Source organism: Phytophthora parasitica (assembly GCF_000247585.1).
Source record: "Phytophthora parasitica INRA-310 unplaced genomic scaffold supercont2.5, whole genome shotgun sequence".
Lineage (NCBI taxonomy): Eukaryota > Oomycota > Peronosporomycetes > Peronosporales > Peronosporaceae > Phytophthora > Phytophthora nicotianae.
The window spans coordinates 1,338,396-1,359,996 of record NW_008648991.1 but is presented as its reverse complement, the minus strand read 5'-3'; the positions used below and the strand labels follow the sequence as shown (position 1 = coordinate 1,359,996).

Sequence of the window (21,601 nt, the reverse complement as noted above, 5' to 3'; positions counted from 1 at the left end):
TTCGAGGTCCAGATGGAACAGATCCGTCGCTGCAAAGGAGCCTGGCGTGATGCCGGCCTCCTTCAGCAGGCGCAACACAGCCTTCACGGCGTCTAGCTTGTTCGCCGTCGCTGCTGGCGGTGTCACCGATCCCTTCAACGACCCAGGAGTCCGCAGCTGTAGGAGCTTCATCACTGGGTTCTTGACCAGAAATACCTGGAGCTCATTCCGGTTAAAGGCCTCTTCCAGCTGATCGTCAGACCCCTAGTAGATAACAGACAAACAAAGCAGAATTTTCCGAGTTCAAGACACGTGTACACTCTTCCGGTAATTCTCTGCACAGGGCCGGATTATGTCTGCCGTTGGTACCCGAGAGGCCCAGGACGGTGGTGCAGCTTGAAATAGAAGGTGGCAAAGAAGTTGAGTCGACGAGAAAGTCGGCTAGAGACCCGAGAATGCTGCAAAATCCAATTACAAGCCGAGTTGTCCGTGACGACGTCAAAGCGCGATCTGTGCAAGTACAAACGCCACCGGGGCAATGTTTGTTTGATGAAAAAAAAGTTCCTATTTGTGTACGTGCCAGTTAAGCCCATGAACACCAAGCTTCTTCCTATAGAATGCCACAGGAAGGTCATGACCGTCATGAATCTGGCATAACACGGCGCCAATGCAGTCGTGACTGGCTCCGTTGTCACGACGAACGGCTTGTCAAGGTCGAGTAAACGAAGGACAGCAGTCTGTTGGAAAGTGAGTTTGAGATAAAAAGACTTGGCTATAGGGATCTAACCAGATCCAGTCAACGTTTTACTTCACCAGCAAGCTCGGAGGCAAGTTCAACTTGGCAAACCGGTGGGTAAGCTGCCGGTAGTACCCGACCAACCCCCAAAACCGCTGTAGCTCCTGGACATACCGGGTTCCGGCCAACCCGCAATCGCACGCGCCTTGCGAGCACCCACGCCAATGCCTAAGCAATGAAACGACAGAGTAAGTCAATGGAGTTCTGGTCAAAGTCGTACTTGTCCGGACGAGTGTACAGCTTGTTCTCTCGAAGAACAGTTCAGACGTGGCGAAGATGTCCGACGAGTCCGTTCATCGTGCGCGAGAAGATGCAAAAGTCGTCTGAATATTCCACCACAACGCGGAAAGACTGCAGAAGCTTCCGCACCAGCCGGGTCTAAGTCCCTGGCATACCAGCAAGGCCCATCGGCTCTACATTCCATTTGTAAAGCTCGTTGTTGGTGTGTACCGCTTGGACGTCAGTGCCATCCAAATCTGATGGTAACCGCTGGCTAAGTCCAGAGTGGAGAACACCTTGGCACCTTCCATCCGGCCACAACGCTCCACAAAAAGAGGTGGAGGTATCTTGCCCACGTCTGAAACCGCATTGATCAACCGAGAGTCGATCACCCAGCAAATTGGCATGTGCGGATTGTTGGAATGGAGCCACTCTAGTCTCGATGAAAACTTGCCTGTAACATAATTCGGTCCGCCGAAAATGTTGCGCACCCACGGTGAATCCGACACCTGTATTCAATTATTCTTCAGCAAGTCGGCGATGAAGGTTTCCAGAGAGCTTCCTATTCAAGCTTCGAGAGCTGGAAAGGAGCACGGTTGCTGCTCTTTTCCCCAGGATTCAAACCACCTCATGCTCGATGGACCGATGTGGCAGTAGCCGGGATGGAAGCTCGCTAGGAAACACATCTGCAAAATCTCTGAGCACCACTTGAAGCTCAGGAGGCACGGTCGTTACCTTGGGCGAGGTCTTCACTGTGCCGTGATAGAACTTCACGTACTCGTGAGCTTTCACCTTCGTCTCAAACTGCGTCGCTGTGAGTACACGTAGCCGTGTGTTCTAATCGTCGTCATTTCGCTTGTCGTGTGGTCCTGACGATGGCTGGCAGCTAAGGGCTTAGATGGAGCTCCTGCCCAACGACACGAGGAAGTTTTCTTCTTTGACATGGGCGGCTATCGCATATGCGAAGGCAGCGGATACTAAAGATACTCGGGTCCATGTTCGACCGCGCCTACCGCCGACAGCGACTCGAGGAGGACGTTCACGGCGCGGTAGTCGTGCGTGGTACGCATCTTTTGAAGCTGCATTACTCCGGTGTGCTAGTCGATACGCGGGTTGAACTGCATTAGCCACGGATATCCGTGAATGACAGCTTGGTTTACCGACACTTCTTACCCAATGAGGGAGACATCAACGAAGGCCTGGCCAGCCTAGCTCAGAGTCCCCACACATCGCGGTGCCACACGGGTAGGTGTTATTGTGCCATCAAAGTCCTCTGCAATGACCTTGGCTGCATCAACGAAGTGTTGGCTGAGACCAGGACGTTCGATTTTTCGCTCAGCCACACTGTCATTGAGAATAGGAACGGGTTGACCGTTCGTCTCGTCCGAGGTGAGGTGTAGTCGCTTCGACTAGTAGATGTAACCCTGCAATGACTAATACTGGTGTAATCGTGACGATGATACATAAGCAAGCGTGGGATGCTTCGTCAAATCCTGAGTACGTTGGCATCGTGACGATGAACTTACTCAAACGGGGCAGTATAACCTATACCCAGTCCTTAAGGTCGTTATTTTAATAGCGACCAAGTGGGTGGGTTATTGAATTAGCCACGACAGCTTTTTCGCGAGTTGTGCATAAAATTTTTCAAAATAACTTCTATTCTAAATTCTAAAAAAAAAGATCCTACCGAAGCATTTATGTAAATTCTGATTGGTTATCTTTTTACCATATCCTTACGTCAATTGACATCTGGATACGTAATTTTCACCCGTAGGAAAATATACTCCACGTGTTCTCAGACCGGTGTCAGGCTATAGTGGTACAGACTGCACTCTCACTTCCGACGCTGCTGAAAATTTATACACTGCAACAGATTTGCAGATTTGAAATATAAGGTATAAAAAAACTGTATATCCTGACCAAACGCTTATCATCTTGAACAGGTAATTTTCGCGCGCGCGCGAAAATTTGAAAGCAAACACACATTGGACAAGTGAGTAGTATGAGGAAGTGGATGACTATCGATAACAAGCGCGCCCTTATCCGCCAGAGTCGTGAGGCTCCTGGAATGACGCAGACACAGCTTGCTGAATGGGCGCAGCAAGCGTTTCGCCTGACAAAGGCACCCGCGCGTAATACCGTCTCTGTGCTACCATCGCACACTGCTGGCAGAAGGCGGGCCTTCTTGCCCCCATTCGTGGTGTTGAGGAGTATGACGCTACTGACGCAGACAACAGAGAGGAAGACGACTCCGACGAAGAAGTGATTGACCTCTTGCTGAAGATCGCTGCGATCGAATTGTAAGCTTGGGGTAGAGTTCCTGTATGAGTTGATAGACTTCATAAAAGGTCCGGAACATATGGCGTCGGAAGTGAGAGTGCAGTCTGTATTTTAAGGGGAAATATAGTTTTTTTTTTTGCCAAAACCGGCGCAGAGCTCTAATGGACTGTTCTGCCCAGTAAGCTCACTCATTCAAGAATATCCAGGTGCCATGCTGCTGCATCTCCTCAAGATACGTGGGATTCAACATCAAAGTCGTAATCATGGAATCCTAAATCGGGGAAGCATCGCTGTGCAAATCGCTTCCGTTGAACGAAGATTCCTCGCTGCAGCTTGACCACGGCGCCGCGCGTTTTTGTGTTTATCTCACGCGGCTTCCAGCCAATGGCTCTTATCGCTCACTCTATCCATACATGTCATTGGCATGTAGGCATGATGCCAAGCACTTCCTGACTTGTTAATTAGGAGTCTTTGATTTAATGTGGGTATTGTATCTTTATCGTTGCCTTGTCCCCTGGATACTTGTTGATGGCATGGATCCAGCTGGTCGTTGGGAGTCCCTTATTCCATAAAAGCGAGAAGAAGAAGTGAAAAGCGTTTACGGCACGAAGAAGGCCTCCTCATGGGCGATAGATAAATTACTTTGGCTGTTGTTACTATACTGAGGGCTCTGCTCGTTGGCGGGGGTCTGGCCCTCCAACTTGGAGTCCAAGCCCCTGCTAGCTCTATAGGTTCTATTATCGTTCACATGACTCGTTGGCGCTTGAGTGGACCGCCACACGGGAACGAGGTAATTGCGCAGCGCTCAGCTTCGGCAGTCTGGTACTTGGTCCACATGCGCGCAAGTATGGCTTCCTCCTGCTTTCGGCGGATGTAACTGCTGTGCGCCGGCAAGTTAGCGACTGCGAGGCGCTTGGGCGTGACCGATGCGTACTCGACGAATAGGCTCGGATCCAGCTCGTTCAGGTATTCGTCGAGGCTGCGGATAAGCACGCGCTCGGGCGGAACAGTTTGTTGTCGCTGCTGCTTCTCGAGCTGGCTTTTTCGCTCGAGGAACTCCTGGATCTCCTCGTATTGGCTACGGGAGCGACTATCGTGCACGCCAAGCAGTTGGCTCGAAGCCTCATCGAGCCCGCCGACCTGTTCACAGATATATTGCTGCACGTGGTCCATTTCAGCGCGGTATTGTTGCTCCTTTGCGGGCGACGCGAACTGCAGCGGGCGGCGCACAATGCGACGCACCATCGGCTGCGGCTTCAGGCTGCTGCTGCAAGACATAGTTGGATTCGGTGGGCCTGTGCACTGGTCTGCAAATAGCGGAATGTCACCGAGCTGGCCACAGAGATGCTCTCAGCTCAGCACCAAAAGTCCTACGGCTGTTACCAGCGCTTCAAGCACTGCGAATTGCCCATCACCAAGCCAGCGACGACACGACAACGGAGTGACACCTAGGTACCCTACCGGATTCTTTTTTGGTTACCTACACCTGCATCATAAAGGTTTTTCGCAGCTCAATTGTATTAAGCTGACAAAAAGGTATCAATTTGTATAAACCGGGTATATGATATTATAGGAAAGACCATCACTCCTGCAACTCGTCATCTGGTTCTAAAAAATCGTGAAAAGTAGTCGAATTTTGAGTTTCTTTGCAAACACGCATACAAAAAAAAATGGTTTCCCGATTTTTTGAGATCACGAACATCTTGTTTGAGCTGGATTATTATCGCGCCGCCGCGCGATGGCAGGATTTTGTCTAGGTTCGTTGATGTCACGTGGTTGGTCTTGACGCGGGCAGTGATCACTGTCCGCAGACGAACAACAGTGAGCATGGGTTCAATCCCTGTCCATCGCTCCTGCAGATCGGATCGGGGCGCGGTGCTAGAGCTCTAAACCTTGTCGGACATGTGTGACTTCGACACGTGTATCAGATGGTTGCTCCGATTGACGAGCCCTAGCTCATTTCTCCTCAAACACATTGGTTGTTTCGTTGGAATCCCGGTTGATTCATGGCCGTAGACGCGATGGTGAATCGACCTCTCTGGTTACTGTACGGCTTTTGCCTATGACGCCGAATCACAGACCGTCAATAATGGATACCGGATAGGCCTTCAGTCAATTATAAGCTATTTAGTAGTCGATGCACTGCTGTCCATACATGTACGCAGAGCTGTAATAGCTACATGTAGTCAGTGAAATGGATGAAAGTCGACATGCATATCTACTAGCCAACAGTTGAAGGAAAGTGTCAAAAGAGTCTTGATTCAAGAGCAGTGTCATCAAAAAGAGGGAAATGAACTCCAGCAAGACGCCTCATCATTGGCTGAAAGTCCTTCGAAAAAAGGGAGGGGTCTGTAAAGTTCAATCTCGGACATCGACGTCATGGACGGCGGCAGTGGCGGCGCTGAGCGCGCGCTGTTGGCGAGCGGCTTCTTGCTCTTCTCCTCGACCGTAGCTCTCTTCTGTCTGGAGCGCAAGCGGCACCGTCAGCGCGTGTGGCGTCAGCGTCTGACCTATAAGAAGCTGTCGAAATCGTAATAATTTTCAGGATCATTTTCTTGTCATCCGTTTAAGAACCTCCCACTGATGTATTGCAATTGCCACCGCAGATCCGACCTGGGGGCGTCTTTCGGCTTGGACATTGGTGCGTGAGGCAGTCGAAAAAAAAATCCATTGACAAGGTTCTGATTCGGTTCTGGACTGTTGCTGCAGGTGGCACGTTGGCCAAGATCGTGTACTTTGAACGTCACGAAGCTGGCAATGACACGCGCAAGCGTCCGCGCTCGGCGTCGCTGGACGTGGCGGCGGGTGAAATGAATGAATTCTTGCGCGAGCACCACTCGTTCGGTAGTACTGGAGTACAGGACGTGAGACTTCGGATCCATTCCAAAACGCTCAATGGAGTGAGTATTATGCAGCTACTGCTGTGAATAATAGCAGATCTAATTGCTGTGGTTGGCGTGACCAGATCTTCCATTTTGTGCGGTTCGAGAGCAACAAGACGCGAGATGCCATTGAATTTATCACGAGCAATGGGATCAATCAGTCGTTGCGGATCTTGCCCTGTACAGGTGGAGGAGCTCACAAGGTTTGAAAGTGTGATGGCGGAGAGTTTGTGGGTATGATTGGCTCACCGTTGTATTCTATTGTGGATGCGCCTCGCAGTATGGTCCTGCGTTCAACGAGATCGCTGGGATTGAGTTGGAGAAGTACGACGAGATTGACTGTACCATTCTGGGACTGCATCTGCTGCTCACGACACTACCTGACGAAGTGTACACTTTTGAGGTACCCATTTGAGTGTTCTGCGCTGATTCATGGATGTGTACTGAGTGGATGAGTCTGTTACAATGCAGGTTGTGGATTTCAACTCACTGGCGGCGTCGCGGGTGAAAACCATCCGTGCTGATACAGAGGAAAACGTCTACCCATATCTGGTGCGTTCGAAATATTATTTTGACAGTATCACATGTAGTGCAATCAAAAACTAACCAGATTCTTATGTCGCTCACAGCTTGTCAGTATTGGTTCGGGAGTGAGTGTGCTGTATGTAAAGGGGCCAGGAGATTATGAACGTGTGAGTGGTAGCAGTATTGGAGGTGGCACTTATTGGGGACTTTGCCGCCTCATGACCAACTGCGACACATACGACGAGGCCTTGGACTTGTGCGTCCATGGCTCCAACAAGTCGGTGGATATGAGTGTAGGCGACATCTACGGCGGAGCTTACGACAAATTCAAACTGCCCGCCTCGACTGTCGCCAGCAGTTTTGGCAAAATGATCTCGGTATCGCGAGAAAGTGTGAGCGACGCTGATCTAGCTCGATCGCTGCTGGTCATGATCACGCAGAACATTGGCCAAGTTGCCTTTCTGAACGCGACACTGTACAAGACCAAGAACATTTTCTTCGTCGGCAATTTCCTACGGCACAACAAGATTTCGTCTCGGACGCTGGCGTATGCAATTAATTTCTGGTCGAATGGGGCCATGGAGGCGCGATTCTGCAAACACGAAGGGTATTTCGGGGCATTAGGCGCATTCTTGCGCCACGCTGAGGCAACCAAAGCTCACGGCGAAGAGTTTATATCGGCGGCAAGAAGAGCATCACGGCAGTCGGCCTAGACTATTCTTTCAGTATAAGCGCTCCTGCCTGTAAGGCCAGGAATATGTTTCGTCACTGGGAGTCAATTGTATTCTTGCTTTTCGTGGCGTGCCAATTATCTCTCAAGTTCACTGGGATCTGCTCAACCATCACACATTCTCGATATGCTTGAAGCTCGCAGCGCTGCTTTCAAGATCTGCGTTTAGCCCCGCGGCTTCTGCAATTCCGTTGGCGCTGGGTCCAGATCGAAACCAATCTAGGGCGTACTCTTTGTTCTTCTGGAAGCACAGGAATGCCTCCACCAGGGCTGGATTATCAGCTAGCGCAGCCTCACGAGCAGGGCCTTCTGTACGCAACAGCACACTATACACATTGCGTCGGACAGTCTCACCACTTGAGGACGCAGCCGGCAGCGACAGCACCATTTCAGCGTACGGCGCAATAAGCGGGAAGCGCAACTGGTTGGTTTTCCACCATGCCAACGGGTCGACGTTGCGTTCCGACACAGGAAGACTCAAAAATGCGCTCAGCTCTTTCTCCCACGTCGCGACCATTTCGTTCTCAGCCTGTAGAGATGATTTCGACGACTCAGAAGGCAGATGAGAAAGCAGGTCATCATCTTCGTCGTCAGCGAGGGCTACAGCGTTGCCTGTTGGGCTGGGTGGCTCCTTCCCGAGCTCTGCGTACGTAGAGGCTCCAGACACGGGTAGTCCTGTAGAACTAGAGGCACTTGATCCTTCAGCGGTGAACATCCGGCGGAGAAAGTCTTTACCGATGTCGCACTGAGTTTTGAACGACAGATAACAGTATTCCCTGTTCTTGTAACGCGGATCGAACAGCGTCGCAGCGTAGCAGACTGGTGGCAGCATTCCGAACTGATCACGTAGTTTCCTCGCCAGCGTTTCGAAGAAGCGTTTCCACATGGGTGGCTCCAGGTGGGCAGGTATGGTCTCCGCTGCCGACTGCGCTTGCTTCTCTGCATACGTTACCAACGCCGCAGCGATCGTTGAAATGCTAGAGATGCCGTTCTTGTTCACTTCTCTGTCGCTACCAGTTTTCTTGTTCTTTTCTCCCTCGAGCGCTTCTGAGTATCGGGCAAATGGCCGCAACTTCTTCACTAGCAGTCCAATGAACTCCACAGTAGTTTCAGGCAAGTGCTCCACCAGATTCGCATTGGCGATCTGCTCTAGTATGGGCAGGTGGTCCACGAAGTCCCGTAGGAACTCATAGTAAGACGCTGATACGTGTAGGGATTCCTCCAAATGGAATAGCGGGCACTTCTGGCTAAGCGTAAACATCGCATCCTCGTTATCTGCGAATTTAGTCACGAAATCCTCAACCTGATTCACCACATCCGGGAACGACTTGGTGAAAATATCGAGCGTCAAGCAGACACGCAGATGTTGCACTGCAGACGTGAGAAGGAGCGTGTTCTGCGCTGCATCGGGCGACGCAATGCGACCGTCGAAGTTAACGGGGACAAACAGCGACGGGAGATCGGAAGCCGTGAGGTTAGCCTTGGCAGGGAGCTCATCCTTGATACAGGAGATGATCTTGTCCTTGATACCCAGACGCTCCAGGTACGAGTCGATGATGGCTTTAACTGTGTCTAGTCCAGGCGATTCTTCCAGTGCTGCGACGCCCACTGCAATGTCGAAGAGTTTAAAATTCACACTGAAGTGAATTTTCACAGCTAGATACTGCGTCGGCCTCGGTCTAGTAGGAGAAGGGTATTGCCACAGCTCCAGCGACACAGCGACGCTCTTAGCTCTCGCTAGTACCATCTTGGTGGTCAGGAATACACTTTCCTGTAGCAAGAGGATACTCTTCCCCACAGCTTCTTCACTGGGCAACGGCAGCTTCTTGTCCCCGAGCAACTGGCTCATAACGTACTGCATTCCTGGCTTGCTAGCAAAGTTCAATGGCAGATTATCCATCAATGCCATTAAGGCCAAGTCCTGTGTGAATTGCTCAGCATTGATCTGCGCCGGTTGGACTCCATAAGCGGAGCCCAAAGCTTCGCGCTGTTCCTTTGTCATCGCCAGCCCTGAGACGTTCAGAGCTGGCGTGTAGAAGGCGGCCGTTGGGTCTCTCTTAAGAGCAGCCGTGAAGATACTTGGAGAGCCTCCAGCCGCGGCCACAGCGGCAGCCAGAGCTTGAGAAGCCGCAGGCGGCGGGTACACCACGAACTCGGTGCCCGGTTGGCCCGCGACGGTCTGTAGCCCGAGCTTCTGGCGCTTGAGATGGCGCTTAGTCTCCCGGTGCTCCTCGCATACGTTGTTGGCCTGTTGATGCACCGAGTCCGTGCGACCGGCCGTGCGTAAATGCGAGAGCAGGTTGGACGAGTGGTGGCCCTTAATCACGCGCTGGCAAAACTTGCAGATGGAGTTGCCCGACTGGTCCTTCTCAAAGTACGACCACACGGCTGAGACGCTGGCTGGTCCATTGGCCAAAGGAGGAGCATGGCCAGCAGGCGTCGACGGCGCCGACGAGGTGGTCGATGCAGCAGATGAAGCTTGCAGGAATTCCGCACTGGCAGCCTGCACACGCTTGACCATCTTAATAAACCGGTACAGGGGCGGTAAAGTGGAAATGCCAACTGGGGAATGATCGGGCATTTCCATACAAAGTTAGATGTCGCCCATCGCACGTCATCCCCTCTTTCAATAGATACATGGAGCAATCATTTAGAGAGTTGATATGGAGAAATGTATGGAAAATAATTGATGAGCTTGAAGTGGGCGTTGCTTACATGCACCTGTGCATTCTCCAGTTGCTGCGCTAGGTCGATAGAACTCGGATATGCTGCGCCTAATTAACCACCGCCATATTGGATCGGTCGGACGCCGATGCTTCTCCGGTTAGTATCAGACCCCTCGAGTTCTGCGGTCGTATCTACTAATCCTCTCGTGCTTTGGTGCAGCAGCTTCTAGTAATGCCGTTGGCTTCATCGGTCTGGGCAATATGGGCTTCCCGATGGCGCACAATTTGCTGAAGGCTGGAGTGGACGTGCTGTGCTTCGATACCAACCGTGCCAACATTGATCGGCTCGTAGTACTCGGTGCGAAACCTGCTGCTTCTGTAGAGGAGGTTGCCGCCCAGACGAACACGATCTTCTCCGTACTACCTAGGGACGAAATCATCAGGAGCGTCGCACTCGGAGACAAAGGCAAGCATGGATCGGGTCTGCTGGCCACCATGACACCTGGGGCGCTACACGTCGGTTGCTCTACGATCCACCCGAACACGTCACGCTCACTTGATGTTAAGCATCGTGAGGCGAAGACGAAGTATGTTGCAGCTCCCATTTTTGCGCGTCCCGACGGGATGGAAGCTATGCAAGCGAACTTCGTCGTGTCGGGCTCCGATGCCGCTGCCGTGGAACAGGCGTCTCAATGGCTGCACAAGTGCACGAATGGACGAGTGGCATCATTCAGCACGGAAGATTCTGGCGCAGCGAATGCTGTAAAGCTGTCCGGGAACTTCCTTATCGCCTCAGCTATCGAGTCTATGGCTGAGGCCTTGTCACTACTGGAAGCGAACGGCGTGGACCGCGTTCAGGCGATGCAGTTCTACAGCAGCACGTTCATGAACTCGGTCATCCACAAGGGGTACGGCCAGCGTGTATCTGAGCGTGACCACCATCCTGGTGGTTTTGCACTGGAGTTGGGCTATAAGGACCAGCGATTGGCTCACCAATTGGCCATGGAATCACAAGTACCGATGCCATTCCTGTCCACCCTCATCGACCGCTTCTTGAGTGAGCGCGCAAAGGGCCGCAGCGATCTCGACTGGTCTGCAATTGGTCTCGGAGTCTGCGAGTCACGCGGCGTCGACGTCTCGGAAGCTGTTGATCGCTCTCGCGCAGGACAAGCGCCGCCTCCGCATAAATTACCGTAGCTTTACCACCGAGTTTTGAAACAACTTGAAGTCACTCCAACCCTGTTTTGACATACTTTTGAGAAAAGCTATTGCAACATTCAGACAACATTATTTTCATTTTGTCATCGCAAGGTCCAAGATGAAGCTGCTCAAGAAGCAGATCAGCGAGAAGGATGGCGCCGGCTCGGTGGTGCTGCGAGCTGAGGAGCCCGAGGATATGTGGCACATCTACAATCTCATCCACGTATCCGACTCGGTCAAGACCACAACGATCCGGAAGGTGCACGAAGACTGCCTACAGAGAAGTAATTTAAATTCGTACTTAATTGAAGTTATGGCGTAATATTGCATCTTTAGGTGGTGAAGGAGGGCGTGACGGGCTCTACCAGTAGTCAACGTGTGCGCATGACACTGCAAATTGAGGTACGATGCAGGATATGCAGAAAATACTGAATTTACTTGCTAAATATTGGTTTACGCGAAGGTGGAACAAGTCAATTTCGATCCTGCCCTGTGTGTGCTGCGTATCAAGGGCAAGAACATCATGGAGAGTCAACACGTTCGGGTGCGTAGCTGTCAGTTGTGTTGTGTATACACATAACCACTAACGACGTCGTGTTTTGCAGTTGGGAGCTTACCACACTCTTGATCTCGAGATGAATCGCGACTTCACGCTAACCAAGAACTGCTGGGACGTCATGTCGCTGGAACGTATCGAGATGGCGTGCGATATCACCAAGCAAGCTGAGCTAGCAGCTGTGGTTATGCAGGTTGGCTTGGCGCACTTGTGCTTGATCAAGGGTGACATGACTGTCATCCGTGCCAAGATCGAGACCAGTGTACCCAAGAAGCGTCCTGGAAGTTCTGCCCACGCCAAGGGCACGGAGAAATTTTATGAGAACATCGTGCGGTCCATTCGACAGCACATTGATTTCAAGCTCGTCAAGTGCGTCCTGCTTGCCAGTCCGGGTTTCGTCAAGGACGACTTCTTCAAGTTTATGATCGAGCAGGCTGTGCGTCAGGACGACAAACTCATCCTCGAGAACAAGCCCAAGTTCGTGCTGTGTCATTCGTCGTCTGGGCACAAGCATGCGCTCGATGAAGTGCTCAATGATCCAGCAATTCAGTCACAGGTGGCGGATACCAAGGCCGTGGAAGACGTCAAGTGTCTGGAGCGCTTCTTCAACATGCTGCATATCGACCAGGACCGCGCGTACTACGGCTACAAGCACGTAGAGCGTGCCAACGCCAATATGGCCATCGAGACGCTCATGATCACGGACGCTCTGTTCCGGTCGCAGGATATCGCCACACGTCGTAAATACGTCGACCTGGTCGAAAGTGTGCGGGATAACGGCGGTACCGTCAGGCTGTTCAGTAGTTTGCACGTGTCAGGCGAGAAGCTAGGCCAAGTGAGTGGCATCGCTGCCATCCTGCGTTTCCCTATGCCCGAAATCGACGACGAAGATCAAGACGAGGAGTCCGATTCCGAGGAAGAGAACGAGGACGATAGTGGAGTGGGCGATCTGTCGGTCGAAGCTTTAAGTATGTAGAGACAAGATAAAAATGCATACAGTGCACAGAGCCAAGAGGAATAAACGCATTACCGGTTAGTTGCCTGTGTTGTGCTGTACGACGAGGTTGGACACCCGCTTGTCGAAAGTCTGCGAGGTAAGCCGCTCGCCCAGCGGCGCGAAAGGATTCGACATGGCGTTCACATAAAGACGATGAACCTCCGCGAAGAACTACAGTCATTAGCAACAAGTCAGTAATTTCCTCTAGGTAAAGCATATCAAAGGATTCTGGAAGCTAACCGGTCTCAGCTCGGACTCGCGCACAGGTGTGTCCTGCAGTACCACGACGAACTTGACGGATGTATTGGTCACGTAGCCGTACACTCGGTAGTCCTCGATCGGGCCCAGAGAGCCCAAGTACATATCGTCCTTGGAGCTGGTGATACCCGCGCCCCGCAGTTTCTCCTCGATCACATCCAGCGACACATGCGCGATGTAGTGGAAGCCCAAATCCTCGCCCTCTTCGCCGAATGTACGGATGTAAAGGGGGCTATTCTGTGTGCAACAACAATGAGAGACGTTTAAGGCATCGGAGAATGGTGCCGCAAGGCAAACAGAGGCGCACTTACGGCCGCACCGATGACGGCGACGCAGGCGATCATGAGGCAAAAGTACCGACTGATGACGGAGAAATGTTGTGGGAAGGTTGCGTGAAGAGTCGTTTGGTACAGTGTACCATTCTGACGTGGTCTATTGAATTTAGTCGTCGTCTGCATCTGAGTCGCGTTCAGTTGACGGCGGCGTGTACTCTGGAGTAGCGTCGTCTTCGAGCTCTCGAGGGGAGCTATGATAACTAGCCTCGCTATTGGGTTCAGAAGCTGCTGTCATATCGGCATCACCGTCAATAACTGGCGTATCTGGATCGTTTGAAGACTCGTCAGGTGTTTCTTGATAAATTGGAGTGGGGCCTTCTTCACCGGCACCCGCTGGGAGTGCGTCTGCCACCGTTGGTGGGATTGGTGCAACCTCATCTTCCTGTGTAGTTTCCAGGCCTGTTGCTTCGTTGAATGTGTCCGTAGCTTCGCTGGCATCTCCAGTGTGTCGGTCTAAGTTCCACACATTTCTCTCGATTACCTCTTCACCACTAGGAGAGTTACTACCATCCACATCAGGCATTAGGACGGCAGTGGGGGCAGTTGGATCTAGATTCCAGGCATTATTTGTGTCTTCTTCAAGATCGACAGCGCCGTGGTCTGAATCACCCTGTGCGCTTCCAACCCTAGAAGACAGCTCAGCAGCTCCTGATAAGGGTAATTCTCCATTTTGCAACGGGTCTTCGTTGTCGCCCTTATCCTCCGTGATTGATGGTGCTAAGGTGGGGTCCAAATTCCACGGATTTTCGTCATTTTCCTCGTCGGGCGCAGAGTCCGAGGGGTTGGAACCTACTATAGCGTTACTATCGTCGGGGTTGTTTTCAACAAGTTCTGCTCGGTAGTCATCAGTAGTGTCTTTATGTGGTGCAGGTACCTCAGGGTTTGAAGCTGCTGCAGCCGCAGGATCAGGGTCAATATTCCAACCAGGCTGATCCGCTACGGCTGGGCGTCCGCCATCGATCGCCTCCGTCATGTTTTCAGCTGTATGAGTGGGATCTGACGCTGGAATCGGGTTTACATTCCAGACATTTACATCCGTATTGGTGTCAATAACGTTTGGACTTTGCTCTTCCGCTTCATATGAAGCCACTGAGTCTGCGAGGTTTGCATCAGTGGGGACGGGAGGGCTGGGATCTAAGTTCCAGGCATTGCTCGCAGGATTGTCCTTCTTCGGTATTGGATCTTCGTGTTCCACTGAATCATCCTGTGCGAGGTCTTCCTCATCGCTATTGACAACCGATGCATCAGTCTTTACTGCATCTGAGCCGTCAACATGTGGATCCGCATTCCACACAACCCTGTCGACATCAGCTTCGTTGTTCCCGGCTTGTTGATTAAGATCGGTATTTTTACTATCGGTCAAGCGATCGCTCTGTGAATTCGGATCCACGTTCCAAGCATTATATTCGCCTACAGATCTTGTGTCTTTGGAGATCTCGTCATGTTTTCCATCATATTCCTTTGAATCGTCATATGCATGACCTTCGTCATCGCTATTGACAACGGATACATCGTCCATCGGTTCATCTGAGCCTCCAGGATGATGATCTGCGTTCCACACCACTCTGTCGGCTTCAGCTTCACTTGGTATATCTGCTTCTGGAGAGGCTGTGGGATCAGCATTCCAGATCGCAGATTTTGAATTGCCATCGTCGCTGTCATCGGGTTGTTGGCTAAGTTCGGCATCTTTTTTCTCAATGCTATCGGACTGGTGTCCGTTCTGCGGGTTCGGATCCACATTCCAACCATTATATTCACCTCCAGGGCCCGTTTCTTTGGAATTGTCATCATTATCATCAAATTCATCGTCCTCATACGTCTTCTGCACATTTTGTAACTCTTCGCTAGCTTCCCCGTTTCCATTGCCTTCCTCAGTTGTCTCCACTTGGTTTTCCGCTGATTCTACTGTCACAGTAGTTTCGACAGACTCAGCTTGCGCAGTGTTTCCTGCTGAATGCTCAACTGGAGCTCTAGTGGCTATGTCAACTTCCTTATCGATTGAGTCAACACTCGTATGTTCATTTTCGCCTATTTCTTGTGAAGCTGTATCCGGTTTGCCAGAGTTAGCTTCAATTTGTGGTAGATCATCGCGATCATCAGTCCGTTTATCGCTGTTTGTCCCAGTTTCCGTAGTCGAGTGTTGAGAACTTGCACTATCGACAATAGTTTCCTTCTGCCAGTCTTGCTGCTCGACGGCGTGAAGTCTTTTTGCTTCCCGGGCTGCTCGAATATGCAGGTTTTCCTCCAATTCACACTCAACTTCCAGCTGTGCAAGTCGAACTTGCTTGTAATATTCAGCTTCGAGTGCTCGTCTACGGGTTTTGGAGACAAAACCCTCTCGTTGGTGATACTTGGCGAGCGGAACCACACGAACTTGACCTGTAGCAGTCTGGACGGGGGGCATTCTGGTCGCGCTCAAATTGGTGGAGGCATTCGCATTTTGCCTATTATCTGGGCTAATATCTTCATGTACGCCCAACGGATCCAGCTTGGCTTTCTTCGACAAGGTACCAGTGATCGCTACTGTATCTTTTGGTGTCAGTGGCACAGACGAAACTTTGAGTTTCCCAACGATTGCTGTCGGTGAGGATGCAGATGTCAACGCCAACTTTGCACGAAGACGCTCGATCTCTGTGTGACACTCTTCGATCTCAATCTCCAGTTCCTGAAAGCGAAGAAATTTACTATTCTGCGCGTCAGTGAATAACTACACAGCATGAAATGAAGTTGCCTACCTGCTGTACTTCAGTTTGTCGAGCTCTCGTCTTCGTTCCTCTACCAGCGCTTCAGAAGTCGCAGCCTATCTAACCAAAACCGAGGGCATCAGACTACAATGGATCACTAAGGACGCTTTGATTAAAGCTAAAATCTATAGCGTTGCCATACCTTCTGTAAACATTCGGAGACCAAGCGGTCAATCAGCTCCTGCTTGCGGGTTTTGGTTGTCTTAGCATCTTGAGGTGACCGTAATATAGCGAACGCAGCTTGCAACTAGTTTTCACATCATACCAAAGGGTATAAGACATATCATTGTTGTGGACGGATGCAAAGTGCGTGTCGTACATCTTTTTCTTTCTTGCGCAGCGTTTCCTCTAATCTGCGAGATGCAGTCTTCAACTGCACTATAAGTGCATCCTACCGAAACACAATTCCGTATTAATTGAGCAATCCAATACAGTGCAATATTTTATACGCATACCTTCTCGGCTAGTTGTCTCTTCACCAACACGAGCTCTTGCTTGGTATTTTCCCATTCTCGCCAGCCATCGTCCAACTACAGCATAGCACAGAGACATCATTCAGTATTTAAACCACTACCACGGTGATATTCCGATAATTCCTCACTTCTATTTGCTGGTACGGCGTCACCTGAGAGTGGTTGGCGCTGTTGCCACGCCGACTCATTAGCCGCCTCGTCATGGTGGAGTCAATTGCACTACGTCGTTTCACGACCTCAAGATGTAGCCATTTCTAAATGATAGAAACAGTGACGTGAAACGTCGCGATCCCTTGGTAAGAGCGATTTTTGATACAGTTTGCGAAAATGGGCGAGGCTCCGAGTTGGCAGCACATGTGGGGCGCCAAGGTCAAGATGCCCTGCGATATGGAAGACGATGTACTGGAAGATGCGATCAAGCACGTCACGTCACGACTGGGTAAGTATGACACTGAGGAATGGGAGAAGAATGGCTTGGCGGTGAGTTTATTTACTGCGTCTATGGCTCTAAATTCCAATAATGTAGTGACGCATTCTTGCTGCCTGGTATTAGGTGTGTGAGGAGATTAAAGCTCACTTGGACGAGGCATGGGATCCCCATTGGGTGGTGTGTATCGGACGCAACTTCGGCTCTTTCGTGACCCACGTGACAAGGAACTTTGTCTTCTTCTACTACAACGAGAAGGCCGTGATGATCTACAAAGCAGGATAGCAGTACATCGAGTTAAAACACCATAAGACATTCGAACACATTTTGCCTGTCGTGCAAGTTGCTGCTTTTCACTTCAACTCGTTCAATGACTGTTGATTGGTCAAAACTCGAATTTTCGCGATAGCCAACAGTTTTTTGCCACATTTGTTATTTGAGCAGCTATGGTCACGCACGTTGCCAAGAAGATGAAGGTGGAGCACGAGCCCACCGGTTCCAGCGCTGATGGAGACGCAGCCATGAAGCCGGAGAACTCGAACATCAGTGACGACGAAGAAGACTCGGATGACGAGACTGGGACGTCCGCAATTGCCCAGTTCCAGAGCGAAGATGTGAGATTGTTGGCACTTTTTTCAACTAATTGCAACTAGAAACGCTAACTCTGCTGGGTTTCTCGTACGTTTGGACAGGGTACAAATGTGGGACCACAGTTGGAGATTCCTATGAGCTCCAATGTCCGTCAGATGGAAGAATTGGTCAACGAGCTGCTGCAGAACGGCAAGAACCGCGTGCCGTACTCGCTTTTCATCGGTGAGACGGAGGTGACAACGTCACTTAAGGCTACAGTCGAGGAACTGGTGCGTAAGCAATCTGATGTGTTGTACTGCTGCAGCCAGTGAGGAAATTCTAACTCGTGTTGATATTATCATGCAGAAATTGTCGACGGAGACGGCGTTGACCATCACGTTCCAACCTTTGGCGGCATTCCGTGTGCGTCCAGTCACCCGTTGCAGCGATACATTACAGGGACACTCGGAAGCTATTCTACACGTGAGCTTTAGCCCTGATGGCAAGAGATTGGCCAGTGGAGGAGGCGACGCCACCGTGCGCTTCTGGGACACCAACACGTGCATGCCAAAGCACACGGGTCGTGGACACAAGAACCACGTGTTGTGTACGGCTTGGTCGCCCGACGGAACGCGCTTTGCTTCGGCTGACCGTAACGGTGAAATTCGTCTATGGGACCCGCTGACAGGCAAGCAGATCGGCCAGCCCATGAAGGGCCATAAGCAGTGGGTGAACTCGTTGACCTGGGAGCCCATGCACCGCAACGCCACTTGCGAGCGTTTCGCGAGTTCTTCGAAGGACGGATCGATCAAAGTGTGGAACGCTCGTACAGGTCGATCCATCGCCTCGTTGTCCGGCCACACGGACTCAGTAGAGTGCATCAAATGGGGAGGTGAAGGTTTGCTATACAGTGCGTCCCGTGACCGAACAATTAAAGTCTGGGCAATGGAAGGCGAGCACGTGGGCAAACTCGTGCGTACGCTGATCGGACACGGTCACCGTATCAACACGCTGGCGCTGAATGTGGACTACGTCTGCCGTTCGGGTCCGTTCGGTCACAACACCAAAGGCTTCGCGTCGCGTGAGGAGATGCAGCAGGCAGCACTGAAGCGATACCAGGAGGTGCGCAAGGGCCAGCCAGAGCGTCTGGTCTCCGGTTCAGATGACTTCACGCTGTTCTTCTGGGAGCCATCGGAGAGCAAGAAGCCGCTGGCGCGTCTCACGGGCCACCAGCAGCCAGTGAACCACCTGAGCTTTTCTCCAGACGGACGATATTTCGCCAGCGCCAGCTTCGACAAGGAAGTCAAGATCTGGAATGGTCAAACGGGCAAGTTTGTGGCTACCCTCACGGGCCACGTGGGCGCTGTGTACCAGGTATGCTGGTCCAGTGACTCGCGCTTGATCGTGACGGCTAGCAAAGACTCGACGGTGAAGGTGTGGGAGCTCAGCGAGCCTAAGAATGCCAAGACAACGCTATCCGGACATGCTGACGAGGTGTACGCGCTGGACTGGAGCCCGAACGGCGACATGGTGGCCTCCGGCAGCAAGGATCGCACCATTAAGATGTACGTGGAGTTGCTTGTTGCCGTTGAAGTTGTATGGTCACTAATTTCCACTCGTTTCTGTGTCCAGCTGGAAGCACTGATCAATAGACTTTGTTTTACACTTGTTTTTGTATGTCGTATACTGTGTACTACGTAGGATTTGAGTTGATTTTGATAGAGGATTTTCGTACTTTATTGAATAGGCGCCAATTGCTTCCCGCCATCAGCATGCTCACTTCCGTTTTAGCGCGTGGCCTGCACGTTTCGCTGAGTTTACCTGTCAAAACAAGCTCCGAAATGAAGCGCGCACGCGATGAGAGCACGATGGAAGACTGCGACATGGATGCTGTAGGTATGACGCCGCCCCCGTCGTCTTTGTGGGCCTCCATGTCGCCCTGGAAGCCACCACACGCGTCCGCCAAGCGCTGCCGAGACCGCTCTGTACCCGTCGGTGCGTGTCTTATACCCTGCTGACATCTTTGTTTTAACACTGAAACTGACTGTCGAAACACACATCTCAGACGCGCTGAGCCGCATGATGTCGGCCGCCATCACCAATGCGCGTATCAAGAAGCACAGCAGCATCGGTCGCCTGTTCGCCACTAAAAGCGAAGCACCACGCGCGTGTTGCTCCGTATGTGAGAGCGCCAAACGTCGATTCAGTACCAGCCAGATGCAACGCTGCAGCCACTGCGAGCGGCAGATGGGCGACTGCTGCCGTCGTGAGTGCGACGCGTGCTGCAGCGTCTTTTGCTCGCTGTGCTCGACACTCAACTGCGACGAGCAGTTCGACCGCGTGTTCTGTCTGTCGTGCAACGAGGAGCAACACTGCAGGGGATAGAAGGCTGCCGATTTCAGAGCTTTTAATTGTTTTTAATTCTAAAGTGCATGTTTTAATGTAGGTCTTTGAGGGTTAATTAACTGAACATGCCGACGCTTGGACCATCGTACAGGAAGCTTCGAACCATCTCATACACCATGGCAGGCTGGTCATGAGGAACCATCTACATACACAAGATATATTAGTAAATAATGCAGGGGAGTGTGGATATCTTTACGTACGTGGCCGGCGTTATAGACTTTCATGAAGCTGAGACCGTGTGACGTCCGTATACGGCCGATCGGTTGACCGTCGAACTTTTGTTCACTAAAAGTGGCGGAGCTGAATTCCGCTTGATGCTGCCATAACAGAGCGCGTGTCCACGAGTCCTGGGACATCCAATTAACGACTGTATCTGCGTCACCGCCGTAAACAAGCACTCTAACACCACATTCAAGAACTCGAGCGACATTCGACTCACTCTCCTCAAGTTGATCCATTTCTGCCAATTCCGGGAGTGCTCCGGCAGAACACAATCTCCATTCGTGAGCGACTTGACCAAAGTACGAAGCTGTGATCGGGGTGTTGACAAATGCCTGGAGACGAGAAAAACGATAACATAATTGGAGGGCATCGTCATAATGGCATTCGCGTCGCACATCATACACGTTCCGGCCAAGGTTGCAGACTGAGGAGGAAACTGCTCCTTCAAAGTCCGTGAGGCTCTGCAGAGCCTCACTGCAGTCAGAGCTGGCATTTCCACTCCTGCACCTTGCAAGCGCTGAATCGAACTGATCACGAAAAATCTGGAATATTTTTTCATTCGAGCCAAGGAAATCGTAGCCGTATTCGTTTGCTTTGAAGAAAGGAATCATTGACTCGACCCAGGCAGTTGTGGACACGACGCCATTCCCGATCGCTATGCCTTTCAGCACTGGAATTGAGCTGTCTTTGAGCAGTCTGGCTGCTAGGTCTGGTACGTAATGACCAGCATAACTCTCTCCGAATATGTAAAAGTCGTTCGTTTTGAGCTCTGGATGTTGCTGGTAGAATAGGCGGAGGAACTCGTGCATGTCGTCAGCTGCACCGTCAAGTGACCAAGGACGCGTAATTCCATGGTCTCCATCACTGTATCCTGTGCCTTTAGGCTGGTCGAGGTAGATAACATGAGCGAGGCCAGTCCATGCGTACGGATTGAGGGAGATTGTGTCGGTTTCGTCGTCAAATGAGCAAGGCCCATTCTCGAATAGCAACGCGACAAGCCCAGAGCAACCAGGACCGCCAGAGAGCCACAGAAGCACAGGAACACCATTTCTTTTGGCGGACGATTGGTAGTACACGTAGTAGAGATCGTTAAGAATGCCGGTCTCCTTGGCTAGATTCTCTCCACACAGTGACATTGATGATGGATATTCATTACTGAGATCGCTGGCTCGAGCGACTAGATGGTCGCCACTTGACAGCATCCAGTATCGCACTACCATCACCACCAAGAGCAAGCAAGCGTGAGGCTGCATCTTGATGACGAATTGTTTTTGCTGCAGGACGAAGTCACTAGTCGCGACCTTTTGCAAGCGACTAGCTCAAGGGTTGATGGGCG

The 21,601-nt window shown here is 51.4% G+C and overlaps 11 protein-coding genes across 14 annotated transcripts; 6 read left to right on the top strand and 5 right to left on the bottom strand.

Moving 5' to 3' along the window:
- Window positions 1-329: 329 nt before the first annotated feature.
- PPTG_21457 (hypothetical protein) lies at window positions 330-2,079 on the bottom strand (the record flags this gene model as incomplete). Its single annotated transcript, XM_008897468.1, has 5 exons — window positions 330-489; window positions 890-943; window positions 1,226-1,503; window positions 1,619-1,831; window positions 2,008-2,079. 5 exons carry the CDS (start codon window positions 2,077-2,079, stop codon window positions 330-332), a joined length of 777 nt encoding a protein of 258 aa, XP_008895716.1.
- A 917-nt stretch (window positions 2,080-2,996) lies between these two features.
- Window positions 2,997-3,260, top strand: PPTG_21456 (hypothetical protein; the record flags this gene model as incomplete). The annotated part of the gene is made up of 1 exon (XM_008897467.1): window positions 2,997-3,260. One exon carries the CDS (start codon window positions 2,997-2,999, stop codon window positions 3,258-3,260), a length of 264 nt encoding a protein of 87 aa, XP_008895715.1.
- A 462-nt stretch (window positions 3,261-3,722) lies between these two features.
- Window positions 3,723-4,765, bottom strand: PPTG_04762 (hypothetical protein). Its single transcript, XM_008897053.1, has one exon. The coding sequence runs from the start codon at window positions 4,550-4,552 to the stop codon at window positions 4,019-4,021; it is 534 nt and encodes a 177-aa protein (XP_008895301.1). The 5' UTR covers window positions 4,553-4,765; the 3' UTR covers window positions 3,723-4,018.
- Window positions 4,766-5,509: 744 nt separating this feature from the next.
- Window positions 5,510-9,176, top strand: PPTG_04761 (pantothenate kinase). 4 transcript variants are annotated; one of them, XM_008897049.1, is made up of 7 exons: window positions 5,510-5,805; window positions 5,881-5,915; window positions 5,984-6,174; window positions 6,240-6,359; window positions 6,437-6,559; window positions 6,628-6,708; window positions 6,786-9,176. In XM_008897049.1, the coding sequence occupies exons 1-7, from the start codon at window positions 5,654-5,656 to the stop codon at window positions 7,392-7,394; spliced, it is 1,311 nt and encodes a 436-aa protein (XP_008895297.1). In that variant the 5' UTR covers window positions 5,510-5,653; the 3' UTR covers window positions 7,395-9,176. The 4 variants fall into 4 exon arrangements, with proteins under 4 accessions (XP_008895297.1, XP_008895298.1, XP_008895299.1 ...); XM_008897050.1 differs by having other exon boundaries at window positions 5,881-6,174; XM_008897051.1 differs by having other exon boundaries at window positions 5,510-5,915.
- Window positions 9,177-10,176: 1,000 nt separating this feature from the next.
- Window positions 10,177-11,274, top strand: PPTG_04760 (hypothetical protein; the record flags this gene model as incomplete). Its single annotated transcript, XM_008897048.1, has 2 exons — window positions 10,177-10,234; window positions 10,301-11,274. The coding sequence occupies 2 exons, from the start codon at window positions 10,177-10,179 to the stop codon at window positions 11,272-11,274; spliced, it is 1,032 nt and encodes a 343-aa protein (XP_008895296.1).
- Window positions 11,275-11,395: 121 nt separating this feature from the next.
- Window positions 11,396-12,809, top strand: PPTG_04759 (mRNA surveillance protein pelota; the record flags this gene model as incomplete). Its single annotated transcript, XM_008897047.1, has 4 exons — window positions 11,396-11,536; window positions 11,614-11,679; window positions 11,741-11,821; window positions 11,883-12,809. The coding sequence occupies 4 exons, from the start codon at window positions 11,396-11,398 to the stop codon at window positions 12,807-12,809; spliced, it is 1,215 nt and encodes a 404-aa protein (XP_008895295.1).
- On the bottom strand, window positions 11,695-13,483 carry PPTG_04758 (hypothetical protein). Its single transcript, XM_008897046.1, has 3 exons — window positions 13,400-13,483; window positions 13,071-13,325; window positions 11,695-13,001 (listed from the first exon to the last, which is right to left on the bottom strand). Exons 1-3 carry the CDS (start codon window positions 13,430-13,432, stop codon window positions 12,867-12,869), a joined length of 423 nt encoding a protein of 140 aa, XP_008895294.1. The 5' UTR covers window positions 13,433-13,483; the 3' UTR covers window positions 11,695-12,866.
- Window positions 13,484-13,529: 46 nt separating this feature from the next.
- Window positions 13,530-16,843, bottom strand: PPTG_04757 (hypothetical protein; the record flags this gene model as incomplete). Its single annotated transcript, XM_008897045.1, has 6 exons — window positions 13,530-16,107; window positions 16,159-16,223; window positions 16,310-16,414; window positions 16,487-16,558; window positions 16,623-16,697; window positions 16,769-16,843. The coding sequence occupies 6 exons, from the start codon at window positions 16,841-16,843 to the stop codon at window positions 13,530-13,532; spliced, it is 2,970 nt and encodes a 989-aa protein (XP_008895293.1).
- Window positions 16,844-16,955: 112 nt separating this feature from the next.
- PPTG_04756 (hypothetical protein) lies at window positions 16,956-17,405 on the top strand. Its single transcript, XM_008897044.1, has 2 exons — window positions 16,956-17,120; window positions 17,194-17,405. Exons 1-2 carry the CDS (start codon window positions 16,968-16,970, stop codon window positions 17,350-17,352), a joined length of 312 nt encoding a protein of 103 aa, XP_008895292.1. The 5' UTR covers window positions 16,956-16,967; the 3' UTR covers window positions 17,353-17,405.
- Window positions 17,406-17,507: 102 nt separating this feature from the next.
- PPTG_04755 (hypothetical protein) lies at window positions 17,508-20,289 on the top strand. The gene is made up of 6 exons (XM_008897043.1): window positions 17,508-17,681; window positions 17,760-17,927; window positions 18,004-19,202; window positions 19,270-19,311; window positions 19,385-19,632; window positions 19,703-20,289. Exons 1-4 carry the CDS (start codon window positions 17,514-17,516, stop codon window positions 19,280-19,282), a joined length of 1,548 nt encoding a protein of 515 aa, XP_008895291.1. The 5' UTR covers window positions 17,508-17,513; the 3' UTR covers window positions 19,283-19,311; window positions 19,385-19,632; window positions 19,703-20,289.
- Window positions 20,099-21,518, bottom strand: PPTG_04753 (hypothetical protein; the record flags this gene model as incomplete). Its single annotated transcript, XM_008897042.1, has 2 exons — window positions 20,099-20,185; window positions 20,244-21,518. The coding sequence occupies 2 exons, from the start codon at window positions 21,516-21,518 to the stop codon at window positions 20,099-20,101; spliced, it is 1,362 nt and encodes a 453-aa protein (XP_008895290.1).
- Between the last annotated feature and the right edge of the window lie 83 nt (window positions 21,519-21,601).